Raw genomic sequence first — 18739 nt, forward strand, 5'->3', positions numbered from 1 at the left:
AATAGTCTGTAAGGAATAAGCTAATTTTTGATTGATTAGGGGTCATAAATTTATGATGTCCAGAAAAAGTTCGCCCCTCCCCTTGTTAATGTATGATATTACCCTTACTTAAATTAAACTTAAAACGCCCTCGGATGATTCAAATAATTTTCTGGTACTCCTCAAGAGACCTTTTCACTCGGTTCCACTCCTCCTGAGCTATTCTGTCGCCTTCTGGCTTCTTTTTCATACTGTACTTCCTTATTCATTTTGATACTTTTTCGAAATGGAATCTGGTTGGGAGGAGGGAGAGTAGAATTGCTTATAACGTAAAAAATAACTTATAAATCATTAATTCATTGATTGTCCTAGATTTCAGGCATCAGAGGCACTTAGTAAAGTGTGTTCTATTGATATAAGTAGTATGAATTTGTAATTAAAATATATTGGTTATCTTAAGGACCATTGATATACTTCATATTGAAAAGGTTGGTTGATTATGCGAAACAGTGATCCCTTGTCAATGTAGTGGACTCTGAAATATCCCCCCCGTCAATTGGATATCATTAATATATGACCCCTTATATATGGTATATAGTTTAAATAATACTAATATTATGAAATAGTTAGATTTCTGAGAAATCCCGGGAAAACGGAGACCCGAGAGATAAACGCTAATATAGATACATATTAATGTTGCAATGAGCAACTAACTATCTCTATTTGTTCTTTTATATTATTAAAGAAGCAACGAGGGATTTCTAACAAAAATGACCTAGATACCAAATAAATGCATTTTCTAAAAATAAAGCCGACTTCTCTCTCTCTCTCTCTCAAGCCTCACACCCAAGTGGGTGTCAAAAGTAGGAATGAAAGAAGCAAACTAACTCTCTCTTTCATGAATTGATAAAAAATAATACGACATTTTCACTTTTTAATGTGGATTTATATAATATGTAATTCCTCCCAGTTCAAAGGGCTACAAAAGCTGGAGCATCCCATGAATAATAAGCTACATAGTATAATAGATATACACTATTTTATTAAAAAAATGAAAAAAATAATAGGCAAGGACCCACCTTAAAACAAGCACAAATAACAACAATAACAAAATTAGAGAGGACAATGAACTTCCCATCTCCTAGTTCTTCTCTAAAGTATTTGAACTTTAGTATAAAATCTCCTTTAAATTGATCCATCAAATTGGGTGAATTACAGAAGAGAGGCCAAGAATCCCTTGCTTGCTTTGATACAAGGAATGTCTATTTCAACAAAAAAAAAATCGTCTAGAACTATGCATGCATGATCATATGTGGGGACTTGCCACATGACTCGATCTCACAATCAAAGACTCGAGACTTTCCTCGGACTTGAAACTAGACTATACTCAACTCTGCCTAGTATACATACACAGCCAGAACTTTCCTTGGTTGTAAAACGGGATGGTTATTTTGGAGTCTACATACATAGATCCATCTGTTTGTGCTATACAATATGTTTGTAAGAGACAGGTGTGGAGAGTTTTATTAGGATCCAAGCATTTTCTCCATTTCCCTCCTTCTATATAAAAAACAAGTTTTACATGGTCTTTGTTCTCTTTTGCTTGTAGATTATTCAGCTGGTTAACGATTCATTTTTGGCCCATAATAACCGCCCATGTTGTGTACAAGTTGCAATGAGTACTTCGTCTCATATTTAATTATTAAAACACGGGTATTCAACTGATTGGTAATATTTGCCTTATTTACGTGAGATCCAACTCACGGCATCTTAACTGTCTAATGTGGCACATAATACCCCTAAACATCACTGTTTAAGTTACATCAGACTAGTTAAAGATTACACCATTAATGTAATATCTGTTTGTCGACCCGCAAGATGGACATTTAATAGTTCTATGTGCTCTATTCACAAGTAGGTTATCACTTAAAATATGTTATCTCACTTTTTTTTTTTTTTTTGATTTGCAACGTGTACCCTGTACAATGAACTTTATAAAAGTATATTATTTTGTAGTTTTTGTTTATAGCTTTTCATTCAATTCCTTGGGTATGACAAGTTTTTCCTCCCACTTTGAGCAGAAATTTGTACGTATTGTATCTAAGCTTAGATTACAAATAGACAAAGTAAATATTTTTTAAATAATTCATTCTTTAAAAAAGGGCATAATTATTTGGATAATGGACTGTAGTCAAGGAGTAGGAAGATTATTTGAGGCAAAGAAAGTCTATATAAAAGATGCTTTAGCAACAAATATCGTCAGTTATATTCGAAGAAGATGATAATTAAGTTATACTACATAAATATTATTATGATAATAAATACTTTAGAAGCTAAAGTTTAGAACAAAATATTCAAATATGAGAACTATTGGCCTTCATCGTCGAATAATAGGTAAGATACGACACCCACGTGGGGACAAAAATCCTCCTCATGCTATATGAATTATGAAAAAAACACCCTTCCCGCCAAATTAAATGTTTTGTTCCTTGGACCCATGTTATTGTTGTTTTTTATTTTATTTTCTACCATCAACAAACCAGCCCCATAATATATTATATTGTGAGAAGAGTACATCCCATGTACTTCAAGGTTCAATGTACGCAGTCGCCGTCGTCGAGGAGTGAACCAATATTTTCCTCTTGGTTAATCCTCCCGCCTTTCACATTGTGTGTGACGTTACACGCCTACAGTGTCGCCATCTGATACATAATCCACGTGTTCCTCTTATTATAATTATCAGATAAACTTACTCAGCTAATATAGATTTTAATGTTTAAATACTCATCCATTATAATTGAGACATGATGCAAAAAGTAAGGTATTAGTACAAATTGCATTTTGTTATACAGATGATTCGTACATTTGTATCTGTCAGATATTATACGCATTGCATATTAGATACACATACTTTATACATACAAATAATTAAGTTAAGGCATACAGTCACATTACAGTAGAACATACAATGTGTATTATGTAAATATTGGATAGGTAAGGAAATTATAAGTAACACACTCCACGTGTTTGAGGAGGTAAGGAATTTTGAAAGTAAAGAAGTAAAACATAAAAAAATAACAAAAAAAAAAGCGCGGACGAAAAGAAATGTGCATGATTTAAATAACAACAATTCTACTCAAACTTCTCTCGTTTTTGTAGGATCTGCACACACTCTCTTTAATAGAAGTGATTGCTGTTAAGTGTCGTCTTTGGCGTAACGGGCTTGATTGAGAAGGCGTGTTTTTGAAGCATGCCCTAATGTGAAGGAAGCCGGCGTGCGACCCTTAATTTACTCATATTTGATTGCTGTAATTCATTGTAGATTTGCACGTGGTGTTAGAAAGGTCGATGTTTAAATCATTGTGACTTATTCGTGAAAAATTACAATTTAAAAAATATATTAAAGTTAAACTAAAAAAGAAGATTTAAAAAAAAACACAAACTTGCAATCTTTAGTTTGCCTCTCTTTTTGTGTGCTGAATTATACAAAGAATAAAGTGATGATAGAGAGAGATAGTGAGTGACTCTGGATCTGTTATTGTTATTATTTAAACTAAAATACTAGTACATAGTAATAATGATGGGTTGTGAATATTATTTAAAAGCTGGAATGTCTTGGTGCATGGGTTTACTTATGGCTGAGTCTTTGTTTTTCTTTCTGCTCTTACTGTTGTATGTCGTGTCTAAATTGTTGAATATTTCCTTTAAAGTGGGTGCTTGCTCCCTGACTATGAGTTGGATTTTTATTATTCGCGGAGTAGGTGGTACCTTTATTAGTCCAATGTGCTATGCCTTTCTTATTCCCGTCGCATTGATATTACTTTTTGAAAAGAAACCTTCAGGTATTGCAACTTATCCGTTCTCTTTATTTCAATACATACAAACCTTCTAATAATAATGTTGTATCTAATTATAATATTTGATTTCCATTGCAGTTTCAACTCCTCCTGCAGCTCAGGAAGAAGCCAATCATGAAACGGGAAGGAACTTCAAGGACCTCTCACCTAAAAAGGTGGCCAAGTCCAATCCAAGTAAACTCACGCGTACAAAGATCACCCAAATCGTTTCAGAACCTTCTAAACCTACGTTGAGTCGTAGACAACGGAAAAACTTTCGTAAGAAACGTTTGAAAGCTCAACTAAGTACCATGGAAGTCACAAATAAAGGTCAAGATGAAGAAGAAGAAGAAGAGAAAGAAGCAGTGAGCAGTGCCACGAGTTCCCAGTATAGTAGTGGCAGTAGTGACAGTGGAGTTTGCAGTGGAAATAACGAGGCTAAAGCTGAGGAGGAATACGAAGAGGAAAAGAAAGAAGATGGAGATGGATTGAGTTTGAGTCGACCCGTTCCCTATGAAGGATTTAATCAGTGTAAACAGTTCATCAAATTGGGACTCTCAGAAAGTGATATTTACTTCAATTTGCTCAATTATCTCCTCACACCGGATCAGCTCATGCGCCTAAGCTATCCTGTGGATCAAGAGTCTCACATGAAGAAATTGAAAAAGATATCTTCAGATCTAAACATTGCAGCTAAAGAATTTGTACCTAAATCATCAACATCCGTCGATCTCAAAACTTGTGTGAGATGTTTGTCTTCATTCAGTTTAAAAGACTATGATACAGATTTGAATCGTAAGAAAAAGCGAAACACATGTCGGTATCATCATGGGAAAGTTCGCGTTTCCAAACAATATGGGTATGCCTATACTTGCTGTGGGGAATCATCACACAAAATTGGCTGTGAGGTCGGTTCTTATCATGTATGGAGTGACTCTTCGAGTGTCATTTCAGGCCGGGGATATGTTAAGACCCGTAGATCTAATTCCATCCCTTTTAGTGTATATTCTTTAGACTGTGAAATGGCTTTCACAACCAGTGGTATGGAGCTCGTCAAAATCACTGTGATCTCTGTCGATGGATCTCCTGTCTATGAGTCATTTGTTCAACCCGACTCACGCATAGTGGATCACAACACCCGCTTCTCAGGTGTTACTGCCAAAGATCTAGATATCAATTCAACAAAAACTCTTAAACAAGTGCAGAGGGACTTATTACGCATCATTTCCTCTGATACTGTTTTGATTGGACATGCGCTTGACAATGATTTTCGAGTTTTAAGACTAATTCACGATAAAGTTGTGGATACTGCCGTTCTTTTTCCACATTTTTATGGAATCCCTTATCGGCGCTCTCTGAAATCTCTTGCCGAAATCTACCTCAAAAGATCCATTCAGACTAGTGAAAGGGGCCATGATCCCTATGAAGATGCCCTGGCATCAGTAGAATTAATTCTTTGGAAGATGCGTAAAGATTTGGATGATGGATTGAGTCTCTTTGTGTGATATGTACAAATTTTACTATTATATTAACGATTTATCTATCTATATATATATTTATATACAACTACTATTAAATCATTTCAAAACATATTTAATGGGAAAAAGTGTTTGACATCAATCTATTTTATTATTGTACTTATATGTTGGATCGTTTGTTCGTTCCGTGTGATAGGGTATTGGAACTTGATATCAGGCATTCTTCTCAATTCACCCTTATTAAGCATTTTTACCGGAACACACCAAGTTGTACAATTGATTCGAAAAAACAAAAAAATGAAAATCTTTTTCTTGTAAATGAAGTATGTTAAATGCAAATCTCTTATTTCGTTTGTCATAAAAAAATTCAATAACCCTTTTTATACGAATTGCTTGCTCCAGATTGTAGTTATTATTTAAAGTAAACAGCAGTACCTGTAATTCGATAGGAAAAATTTAAATAGATTTTGAAAATTTATGCTATATACATACATATTATATAATTAATTATAATTATCATTTTAAAACTCCTTGCATATACATTTTTATAAAGAAACTATAGAATAAATTGATCTCAACATTGTCAAGCTTTTGTGAACAGAAATTATGTTGAAATATAATGAACATAAAAACCAAGAAAGTTGCGAATTACTTCTTAGATTAGATCATGTATTATTATGGGCAAGTTTCCTTCCTTCTTAATGCTACAAAAAGTTGGGGCTTGGTGTTGGAAGAATTTCTTATTTATATACGTAACTCGTTGTGAAATTTGTTTGGCTTCTTGATTTTTTCTATTATTATATAATAACTCATGAAGGTTCAATATTATCATGTTCAAATTTATTTGTTGTACAAACCAAAAGCCCATAAAATAATTCCTTTTTAACGTCACATTAACAAAAAGATCAATGGACTAACAGTTTTTAATCATATTACTGTCAAATAACATCGTATTAAAATCATCTGTTTAGTATTCAAAACGGTTTTTTACCGTTAAAATAATATATTTATTCATAGAAATGCATCAGTTAAACCTACGTAGGTACAACATAGGTTCTTCTACATACATTATTTGTTTAATACGAAGAAATTTTTTTATAAATAATGTTTTATCTTGTACAATACCTACATGTTCTTATCTGGCTTACTATATGCCGGGTGGAAGCTTGAAACTTGCACACTTTTATTATATTGATTTTAGAGTTTTTGTTTGTGGAAATTAGAACTGTCTGTAATTGAATAGGTGAATAGGTATCCATGTGTCTCTAATAGGTAGCCATGTGTCTCTAGCACATACTTTTAATTTTTTTTTTTAATAGGACGAGAAATGTCATCGTGGGGAGATAAGGCTTAGGCTTCGCGTGGGTCATACTCCAACAGAGGTGGGCAGGCTGATGGGAATGGTTCGTAAGACTATTTACTATTTTAAGAAGAGGATACACCACAAGAAGACTGTAGAGAGAAAGATGACTGAGGAAAAATCCCATCAGTAATACAGATGTTCTTATGGACGCTCCTGATCTGGTTCCTGGAGGGTTACAGTCTCACGGCAGCCATGTACATCGACGTTTTTAACACCAATCTGTTCCCTGGGTGCAAACAAATTCCTCCGACTGCAACGTCGTCTTTCAGCAAGATCGGGCCCCTACTCACACTTTGAAAGTTAATGAGACCTTATTAGCTACAACATCGCTTTCTGGGACAAGAAAATTTGGCCAACATACAGTTTGGATGTCAATCCCTCGAATTTTGTTTCTGGGCATATATCGAGAAGAGGGCCTATAGCATCTGTCGCCTGAATGCCTCCTTCGACTTGAACTTCATTCACAATACTTGCAACTCTTTTCTCGAGAGGCTTGTCACTGTCTGTGAGGTCAATGGCGGCCGAATAGAATAAATCAATTTGACATTGGCTATGTATTAAAAAAAGATTAATAAAGATTTTTGTTAAATATATAATAAAAGAATCACAAGCTATTTTCTTTTTTCTTTCCAAGTGTGTAAGTTTCAATTTTCCAACCGGTATAGCAGATATATCTCATTAAGTGAACTCTATCAATTCTCAATCTAGTTATTGTATGTACAAAGTATATCATTCCGGCTTAATACGCATTTTATATCATATGTGTTCATTAAACTAACTATAGTTTGTTTTGTATAGCCAGAAGAAGCTTACAACCTGAACATATAGAGAATACACAAAAGTAAAAATTATTTGGTTCTCCAATGAGAGGAATGTAACATAAATGGTTTAGCCAGATAATTGTTCCTAAATAGGATAAGTTATTGTATAATGGAATTACAGAACTTAACTTACTTTTATTGCTAATACTTAACTCGTCATAATGTCCAGGTTTAACTTTGAAAGACGGACTAATTAAGGGTGCCACATATAATGAATGGAAATTATAGACATGTATATCATAGTTATTTTAAGTATGAAAAAAAAAAAAAAACTACAACAGAAAATGAACATGATAACCATGAAAATTTAAAGAATGAAGGACAGCAGTTTAGCGGTCATGACGTTTCATTAGATTAAGTTCAAGCAGCCATGGGATAAAGTAAGTAATTACAAATCCAACAGGGAATTACTCCAATATCGACCCACAATTCCAACAAAGACTTTACCTTATGACTATCCGACAAATATTCAGTATTACTTTCCATCTTTCATGAGTATAAGCACATTATACATAGATGTTATCTCTTTAATAATGATAAGAGCTTCGGAAAACGGAAAACACTGCTCAGGTTGTAAGCTACAAAAACTCTAACACTAAATATGCTTAGGATTTACAACCCTAGGTGTTTATATATTGTGTACAAGTTGTAATATGTATAAGCAAATTGGTCAATTTGCTACACAAACACAAACACTGTTGTACTATGAGATATTGAATTCCTCATTCAACTGTCCCTTTCCACTAGGATTGGATAGGAGAGGCGAATGTCCGCTAGGGGGGGGGAGTCTGTGTGAATATGATAAAGGAATATCCAAGTAACTCTACAAAATATTACAAAAATTGGATTTTTTCTGAACAGCTGTAAAATTTTGATTTTTTTTCCAAAAAATAGCTGCAAATTTTTCACGAAATTTATTATAAAATTTGAAATTTAAATTTTGAAATTTTTTTCCAACTTTTTTTTGTGAACAGCTGTAGATTTTTGATTTTTTTTTACAAAGAATTTAATATTTTAAATTTTTCTTCCTACAAATTTAATATTTTATTTATTTTTCCTAAAAATTTGATATTTTAATTTTTTTTCCTGTAAATTTAATTTTTCTAATATTCTTTGAATATTTTTTGAATTTAAAATAAATAAATAATTAAAGCCCAGACCACCCAAAATATCATCCTGCTGACACCCCTGCTACCATTCCTAAGTCAAAAATTAAATTAAATTTCTCACCATTCTATAGAATGGAAATTAAAAATGAAATACTTTTCCACTTTCTTGATTATTATTCTTAATTTATAATATTTGTGTTCAGTATTTGAATTTCAAATATGGACTGTTTGATATCCAAGAATAACCTCTAGTGCATCCACTATCCAATTAAAACCTGACAGGATCTCAAATTTTAAACACAATTTTAAGAGGAAGTCGACTTTCTTTCGGAAAATTCAAATTACCTTGTGGAATAATTTGTTTAATAATATTTTCAGTCATAACTTATAATTATCGATTAAAATTCTATTGAGTTTTGCTGCGATAAAATCGCTGTGCATCCGCGTGCACCAAACTTTAAACAGTCTTTATAGAGCGTTTTTACTGACGTCATAAATTGTATCATAAGACACCATTTAGGGGCTCAAATTTCATACTTTCACTACATAAAATGGACAAATTTCCAATAAACCTAAATAAAAATACATCAAATGGTATTATGAATAAAAAAATACATAAAACTTTCATTAAATACTACTTGATATTATTGATAAACTCAGGATATTTGAATTTAATCAAAGTAATATGTACTGAAAAATCCATGTTTTGAACTGAATGCAAAATTAAACGGCGGTCCATAGAACATACGTTTGAAGGCTTTTATCGAACATGAAAATTTCCAGTGCTCTATTTTAACTTTAACATATGAACTTGACCAGTTCAATGATTCTGAATCATGGACCGAGGCTCATAATTTGGGCACGAATGTGCGCAAAAAAAAATAAAAAATACAAAAATAATGTTCTCTATTGTTGCAGGGGGGCGCATTATAGTTTTCCGCTGATTAGTGTTTATAATTTCGCGAGAAGTTATTTTCATCCAAGAAAGCTGAATAACTGTAGTAATTGAGAGATATGCTTTTCTGTCCCATGGAAGAAAGGTTTGGCTCTTTTGAGGTGGGATGCAGCTAAGATAATTAGGTATTTTCCGATATTTACATAGTATTTATTGTTTTTGGTTATATTTTAAATATAGTGTGTGACAGCAAAAAGCGACCTTGTAGCTTAGGATATGAAAAATGGAATTCATCAACAATAACATAGTTCTGCACGACTGAGCTACATATTATTCAAAAGAACAATAACTACAAAGATATTGCTCGAAATGGCTGCCCTCTGCTGCCACCATGATATGTACACACCTTGACGACGTGGACCTCGTACATGGCCGCCCACTGCCTCTTGGTATGAAGTCTTTAGCGCGTCAACGATGGGATGGGGGACGGTACAGGCCCTACTTTCAACATATCTCCAGATAATTGGACTTTACCCGGGCCAATACCATCTCGTCGAGGACGTCCGGGTACTCCTTGGCCTTTGGGGAACAAATATCGGGGTATCCTCCTCCTGTCTAATGCTACGATTCCTTGCATAATCGCGGAGGGTGGGAATTTACTCTGATTTACCGGCAGAAACTCATCGACTGTGTAGGCGAGGTAGTGGTTGTTCTTGGAGTTTCTCGACTACTCAACGGTCCAGTTATTCTTGTATTTTTTCGGAGCTGGGTACAAATCAAATTGGCTATACTTTGCCTTTTGGTTTTCATCTTGACAATGAATGAACCGATTTTAGTCAGTTGTAGCTCATTTGAACGCTAACATTTACCAAATTTATTGTGTTAAAAATATTTCGAAACCTAGTTCTCAAATGACGCCTCCCTGACACATTCAAAGTGGAAGTTGCGATTTCCTGTCGTACAGTGTATATTAGGGTGTAAAAATGGTTTTATTCCCCTAAAACGTACGTTTTAGGGGGATAAAACCACTTTTTTGGAAATTGATATATCCTGATCGATATTTCTCTATCCCGAGGTCGTCTCTAACTCTATCGTACTGGAAATGTGTTTGGCATTGAATTAAAAAAGATTAGTTATTTTTTTATGGTTTATTTCTAATGATATTGATAAATAGTTTCATATAAAATATTGTTTATTTGAGTAAAAATAGAATTGAGAACGAAAAAGGTTTTAAGCCCAAGCAAATCTGAAAACGAATGTTTTTCTGACTTTATATAGTAATACCTGCATTTGTTTTGATAAACAGAATTTCAGTTCTTTTTAACAACAATTACTAGAGCGAGTTCTGGTTTTAAGGGCACTTGCCCTAGGCCTTGCAATTTACATAAAATATAGGAGCCACGTATTTTATCTTTATTTAAGGTCCCATTCAATGTAATACCAGGGCTGACTACTTCTCTTTTCATGAGAATCAATAAACATAAATTTATGATTCGCACATTTCCCCAATATGAAGAATAATAAGAAGTTATCAGTTTAAGTAACACTAATGTTTTGAATTTTCTTTAATTCTAATAATATATAAATATATACGATTTATTTATACTACATATAAGAATATTATATACAACAAAAAATATAATAACAATAAACATAATTTAGCGAAAAGGAAAATATTTCTTAGATTTAAGCGAAGATATACGCTCCCTTGACGCAAGTTTTGAAAATATATGACCATCCTTTGTCTAGTCTTTACAATATTTGGATGATGCTTCTTTCACATTTTTAAATGCTATTTCGACAGCTTCAGAATGTAAAATTTCATAAATCGATAGCACTTTAAAAGAGATTCATTTTTTTGTAAAAACATTTCTTGAATTAAATTTCATATATAATTGAAATATTAAACTTTTTGGAACAAAATTTCAAAAATCTTTAGTTATTCACAATTTTTTTTTTTTGCGAAAAAACAATTCTAGAATTAAATTTCAAATATAAAATTTTTGGATTTTCTTTTTCAAATATTAAACTTTTTGTAGCAAAATTTCAAAATTTCTACTTACAAATAAATTAAATTTTTTTGGAAAATATTCAAAAATTAAATGTTTTGCCCTTAAATGGGGGGGGCTATAGCCTGTCTTAGACAATATTAGTTGAATTTACCTGTACCTCAATTGAAAATAAATAAATGATTTCCTTTTAAGATACTATGAACAGCAACTGTTTTGAAATATTCTTACGCAAAGTTTTGCTTGAATATTATGTTATCTCAATTGTTAAAGATGACTACTACTTTATCAACAAAATATATGACGAATGTTTGATCTATTAGTTATCACTAGTCTTGGATTCGAGAGTTACTTGAACTCGAAAAAAACAACAACAAAAAAGTCGACTTTACTTAAGTAGACAATTTTCTGAAAAATGCTGAAACTCACCGAAATATTATTTGAAAAACTGGAACTTTAATACTTTGAGTTTTGATCAATCTCATCTACAGTTGCATCTACATTTTTATTGACTATTAATTATAAATTTGCTTGTCATAGTTTTGATATGATATTTTTTTAGCCCAATCAGTGCCTAGTTTTTCTGCTTTGTTAATTAAAAAAAAATGCTATTGCCTTCACCAACAAAGTTGAACAGACGTTATCTTTTTACTTCTGTTATGTGTTTGTTGGTTACCAGGATTATGGTAAAAGTTACAGATCAGCTTTCATCTTTCACTTTGTACAAAATTTATGGTTCTAGGGTTTTTGCCAAACGGACAACTTTGCCAAAAATGATATCAAAATATTTACTGATGATTTATGCTGCAAGACAATGTAATTATCTACTAGACTACTCCAATGCCAAACTTATTTCCAGAACGATAGAGTTAGAGACGACCTCAGGATAGAGAAATGTCGATCAGGACTTGATCAGGTACATAGAAACTCCAATGTATTCTATCTAAGAATCGATTCATTCACATTGTCTTTTGAATCTCAATGATTGATTGACTCCTTCTATTCCTTTAACATTTTTTCTCATTGTAATTTATTTATTGAACGGTTTTCATGATTCCTGTTACAACTGTTCTAATAATAATTTGAGTCCACTGTCATAGCATCCTCAAAATGAAATGAATCAATTATTCATAAATCAAAAATTAATCATTGTAATTCATGGCAAATAATTAACATTCTATCTTTAAAAATTGGAGTAACATTATTGATAAAAATAATTACCAAGTATTGCAACATGAATCATCATCAAATATATGCATTATTTTTCACCTAGTACACGCACAGAAGATTATATATTGTTATAGTAAGGGGCTATTAAATTTTGAGAGGTCAACGTAGTACAAAGTATTTATAATGTAGAATTGATCATAACTATGGAAAATATTGAGGTACAAAGATCAAATTGGTGTCCTTATGTCGATTTAATAAAGGTGCTTCATACAGCAAAAAAATCAATTTAGGAACACTGAACTTAGGCGGAGGTTTGTGGTCAACCGAGTTTTCTAGTTTTTATCTTTTACTTGATCAAGAGTCTGAAAAAATACGGTTCTTTCGGCCAAATATGGCTGCCAATATGTTCAATCTGGGCCTGAATTACCTATATTATTTGATTAATAATTGAAACCCTTATTGCGGTAGTCATACTGATATTAATAGTTGCACTTATCTAGATTTTATCGATTAAATGAAAATAATTTTTTTCTTTTACTAATACTCAAACTCGACTTCACTCAATTATCAAAAAATAAAACTTTATAGTTATAAAACTCGAATCCAAAACTAGTTATAACTAAAGTGCTTGTTCTGCCACAAATTTTGTCGATTTTTAGGTGAACAATTTGTAACTAAGCCTAAGTAAACGTACTAACCGTTACTGAGATTTTTCTTGAGGGAATGGTTTTTTGGCTAAAACTATGACAATTTGGAAGGAATTCACCATATTTTTGAAAGTTTTTTTTGGAAACGATAACCTTTGAAAAAATACTGACAACAATAATTAATTTGAAATTTTAAAAATAAATAAATAAATACTTTCTATATCAATTCCCACAATTTTGAATATTTTGAATAAAAAATATTTTGTAAATTTTCAATGTTGATTTTGTCAAATGCTAACACCCATTGTTTCTAATATTTATTTGGCAAATTGTGTGATCTTTGAAGTAAAAAAATGGTTTACCAAAAATTATTAGTGAAATGTTCATTTGTCTTTCTTTACATAAAAAAGGTCAATTGGCTATTTGTGAAAATTTGATCTTCTAAAGAAAAGTTAATAAATTTTTTTTGTCAAAATTGATGAAAGAGTCATCAAAAAGCGGAAGAAATTTGACAACAAGATTTTAGTCTAGAAGAATAAAACACTCTCCTTGAGCCATGACAATTTATAGCAGACTCTAAAAAGAGCCATATAGTATCAACGATCAAGCATCAGTTTGTGTTAAAAGTTAATATATATTAATTCTAATAAGTACATAGTACGTATATACTCATAACATAGAATAAGATCTTGTATCAAATATCATTGCAAATACATGGAATTTTATATAAGAAAAGTTGAAATAAAGGCAAAGTTAAAGATCTTCCTATATATGTACATATTCGTTATAGATTAGATAATATCATATAAGTTATGATATGCTAATATCTATTACTTGATTTGCTTATTCATTAAAAAAATTAGGGGTACAATGATTCAATTCAAAGTTACAAAGAGCAAAATGAATGTAATTTAATTTGATTACATTATTGATTAGATATTCCCAAATATAACTAGGATTTCGTCAAACCTAAATGTTTGGTTCGGATTTCAATCTTTATATTTATAAGTTATGCTGAAGTTGCGATGTCTGTACGAGTTATAACTTGTATAAGCAGATTGTACACGTTGGAATTTCTTCGTCTTGCAATAAAATATTTTATTGCAAGATTGTTGAAGAGTTAGAATTGTGAATCATTGTTGGACTCGGAGCAAATTGAGGATCGACATTGGAGTAATTTTTGTGAATGTGTCTGTTTATTTCCTTCTCACCCTCCTCTCTTGTCCCCGCTGATTCTATCTGATCTAATGAAATGTCATGAGAGTTTAACTGCTCTCCTTCAAACCATTTTTCAAACTGTTAGGGCTATAATGTTGATTTTTAGTTTTTTTTTTTTTTTTTACCATGCCCAAAATACAAACGATTTTGATTACTATTTATATTGTATTTATGAGTTATGTATCTCTGGCTATTTAAACATTATAATGCCGTCCATAATACTTATATTTTAGACTTTTGTATTGATATAGTAAAAACCCTACCATGAATATATCAATCATCTATTTAATATTTAATTATTGTATTATCTTCATCCCATGTACTGTAAATCCTTTATTTAAAATTATGCATCTTTTTTTTTTTTTTGGATTGTAACTTGTACAATTTGCTATTACAACATACAACTTGTAGAAAATCGAAACTTGTACACAAAATATATAACACGTAAAACATAATATTTGGGTCATTTTTACTAGTGATTTCTTGATTTACATACCTATTGAAATCTGAACATTTACAAACTCAATAATTAAAAAGTTTGAATTAATTCATATTTCGCTATATTAAAGCATAAAATTGCTCTGTCAAAGGGCCCGGAGGATTTAAAGCATACAGTTCTGGCAAATCCCTCAAGTCCATAAGGGCTCGTGCAAGAGATTTCGGGGTTTTACAACAGACTGTCCAGAGAACTTTGAAAAAAGTGGGTGGAAAGATCCTTGTAAGGGTGGAGAGGCCACTTTTGACACCAGCAATGAAAGAAACCCATATTCTCCGTTGCAAGACTCAATTGAATAATTCTTTTGAGTTCTTTTGAACTTTTTTTTGACACTTTTGGCTCCCCTAAAGCACTGATTCTATAATTTTATCGTCTTGAATTGATCCAAAATCAAATAAATTGTAAAAATCAAGTAATTTCCTATGGATTTACAATACCTATTAATTTAATTCAAATGCCAATATTTTTGTTTGACATCAATAAGTGTTTAATATAGTTGTTCATACTTTTAATATTTTAAGGCCATTTGATGACTTTTTTTCTAGATTCAATGAAAATTTGTTCATTTTAAATAAATAAATATATTAATGACATAGATTCTTGTTCATCGAGTAATGATTTGGGTTGATGCCGTCAAAAAACAAACAAACACAGAAATAGTTGACCAAAACATTCGAATTGTGATAGTTGAGTATGTTTAAAAAATGAAGGGTGCTTCAAAAATGTATATATGAATATATTTTTAAGTTTATTATAGTAATAATAATTTAGTACCATAAATATATGAATTTAGAGATGTCATTAATGTATTTTTTGAGCACATTATTTTATCAAGTTTATTAGGCAATCTATAAAACTTCCAACACAGAGGTCATTTTACGTTCATTTACATTGTCAGGTAAAATGATTGTGGATAATTTGATTATTAAATAATTCATAGGAAGTAATTTGATCATGATGGATTTGATTATGATACAATTTCATTGCAAACAATTTGATAACCTGGAATGAGGATGTCTAACCTGTGGATCGCAAGCGGCATTGCCGGCCGCCTAGTGCTTAGGTACGGCCTATTACTAATTCTCACTTAAAGTAATATTTTTAGAAAAATTGTCACAATATCGTCAAAACTCATAGAACGCTCATAATACATACACCCATTGGAAGATATTTAACGTCTTTAGATTTTTTCAGGGCTCTAACAGGGTTTTCAAATTGTTTTTTTAAATAGCAGTTTGGCCTTTTTTATATTTGGCCTAAAATTATAATAAATTTGTATTTGTTAGTCTTATTTTATGTTTTTCATGAAATTTAAGTTAATAGGTTCTGCGACCCCTTTAAATATTTCAAGTGCCATAGGGGCCCCTTACATGAAAATTTTACATATCCCTGATCTAGTGTATTTTCATTGAAATTTATATTGTATTCAGATAATCAAACTATTGTATGATAAGAAATTGTAACCAGAGAATTCATTTTATTTTGCAAAATATATTTCGGGTAACAGGTTGTGCAGGTGGAAATCTAGTCCCTTTGGGGATCAGAACCTATGGCCACCATAATCCTGAGTATCAAGAACCCTTTCTAATATCCTATGATGCACCGGCCCAGGGGCTGTGCAATTGAACCACTGGTCCAAAAAGTATATCATTACCCACCGGCAGATGCTAGACAGTGGTTTGTTCAGTAGGCCAAGAATCGACACTTTAACTCTGCGAAATCCATACCAAGCAATGTATGCCCATCCAATAAAGGTTGACCTGAGGGCTTACATTTATCCAAAAAGTGTGATATAACCACAGAGTAGCAGCTATTAGAGCTGTGTGGAAATATAGACCATGAAATGCCGGAAGTGGAGTGCATAGAGAAAACATCGAAATGTGTATTCTTTCAAGAATCTCTATCAGTAGAACAAAATTGTTCCATCTGCACTCTTGAATGAAATGCTTTAGAACCTTACAGCGTAACCACGGAGGGAAATTAAGATGATTGAATATTGCTAAAAGGGTTAAAATTTATAATCTGCTTAGGACCACCAATAGCAATAGAGAAGAACTAACCACAAGCATGAAGAATAAGAAACCAGGATGATGTAATTCTCCTCAGAGAGTTCAAGGAGGCTAATGTCAAAGTCCCAGTTCCAAGTACCGACCGTGTAAAAACAGATCCCCACTATGACTTCGATATTGTGATCCATGTAGCAGAGAACAGATATTATAGATATGGTACAAAAATGTTCTCTTAAAACAGCTCAATATAAGAAACCAGATTGAGCCTTATAAAGAGTCCTTCCTCAGTGTTGATGAAGTTCCCAGAGAGAAGGAAGTTACATTGCGACTGACCACATCAATTCTGTAGGATGGAAATGGACAAAGCTTTAAACGGTGCAATTGCACAAACTCCAAGCAAATAAGTTCAATTGCAAAAAAAGGACACCTCCGTTGTAGGGAATGTCATAATAGCTCAACATGCTCCAAAAGTAGTTTATTTGGTGAATGTGTTTATGTTTAGGGTATATTATGTAAAAATATTTGGGTAAAAAATTACGATCCACCTTTTGGACCAAAAGTTAACTTGCACAGCCTATGTGCCAGGGTATATTATAGGATATTAAAAGGTACTTGATGCTCATAGAAGAGATGGCAGTGGGTAATGATCCACCTTTTGGACCAGTGGTTCACTTGCAAAATCCGTAGACTAGGGTGTATCTTTGGTTATTAGAAGGGGTCCTTGATACTCAGGATAACAGCGGTGATATGTTTTGATCCCCCTTGTTGACAAACGGTTCACATGACTAACCCGTGGGCAGGGGTGTATTATAATATATTAGATGGTGTCCATCACACTCAGGATAGTTGTGGTAATAGGTTTGAATCCCCTGTAACAATTGTCCACCTCTGCAACCGTTGGTCGAGGTATATTTTGCAAAATGGAATTGAGGAGTCTCTCGTGACAATTGATTTGATTTGGTGAATACAATTTCAATGAAATGAGTATCAAATTACTTGCAATGAACTGTTTTGTAATCAAATTACCCACAATCATTTTACCTACCAATGCAAAGGAACGTAACATGACCACTCTATTAGAAATTTTATAGATTGCTCGGTCATTTTGCAAAATGTCCGATTTTTCACATTCCTCGTAACATATAAATATATCACAGCGTTATCTCGCTAACGCAAAAATACCCTATGTATTTTGTTGTCAGCTGTCGATTCACTCATATCACTGTTATGGCATGGCTATCGTATTATTTATTCAAATACATACAAATAGAAATGGTAGCTGCGCTTAAATAAAATATTAATAAGCAATATTATAATACAACATCGAATGATTTTAAAATTATATAATTCATTTTAAAAATTGTGGAGAAATAATATGACAATATTACCAGATGATATCAGTCCTTTTTTATGTTTCTTTTTGGATGAAAGGTTGCATGATACAATAAAGGTAACGACGAGGGATTGAGAAGAAATTGTATTCTTTTTCCTACTGGAAACAGAGTATAATTTTAATATAACGTATTACTTTGTTTATTTATCCCAAACCTAGTGGAATAGTTGGTATAAGAAATCGACCACTGACAAAAAAATACAAGGGTATTTTTGTGTTAGCAAGGTATAAACTGTGCTTTAAGTAAACTTTGCCAATTTGACGTCATAAATTGCTTCATAATTGAAGGAGACACCATTTTAAGGGCTCAAATTTG

The 18739-nt window shown here is 32.2% G+C and overlaps 1 protein-coding gene across 2 annotated transcripts; it reads left to right on the forward strand.

The window, feature by feature from the left end:
• Window positions 1-2242: 2242 nt before the first annotated feature.
• On the forward strand, window positions 2243-5933 carry prage (RNA exonuclease prage). 2 transcript variants are annotated; one of them, XM_040710248.2, is made up of 2 exons: window positions 2243-2373; window positions 3915-5933. In XM_040710248.2, the coding sequence occupies exons 1-2, from the start codon at window positions 2340-2342 to the stop codon at window positions 5318-5320; spliced, it is 1440 nt and encodes a 479-aa protein (XP_040566182.1). In that variant the 5' UTR covers window positions 2243-2339; the 3' UTR covers window positions 5321-5933. The 2 variants fall into 2 exon arrangements, with proteins under 2 accessions (XP_040566182.1, XP_040566181.1); XM_040710247.2 differs by lacking the exon at window positions 2243-2373 and adding an exon at window positions 3117-3821.
• Window positions 5934-18739: the final 12806 nt, after the last annotated feature.

Source organism: Lepeophtheirus salmonis, chromosome 4, assembly GCF_016086655.4.
Source record: "Lepeophtheirus salmonis chromosome 4, UVic_Lsal_1.4, whole genome shotgun sequence".
In the NCBI taxonomy this organism is placed as follows: domain Eukaryota; kingdom Metazoa; phylum Arthropoda; class Copepoda; order Siphonostomatoida; family Caligidae; genus Lepeophtheirus; species Lepeophtheirus salmonis.

Excerpts from the sequence above, each read along its gene's own strand:
- prage (XM_040710247.2), top strand. The coding sequence starts at position 3,557 with ATGATGGGTTGTGAATATTATTTAAAAGCTGGAATGTCTTGGTGCATG. Across the intron at positions 3,822-3,914 it reads TTTTGAAAAGAAACCTTCAG|TTTCAACTCCTCCTGCAGCT; the intron begins GTATTGCAACTT and ends TTTCCATTGCAG.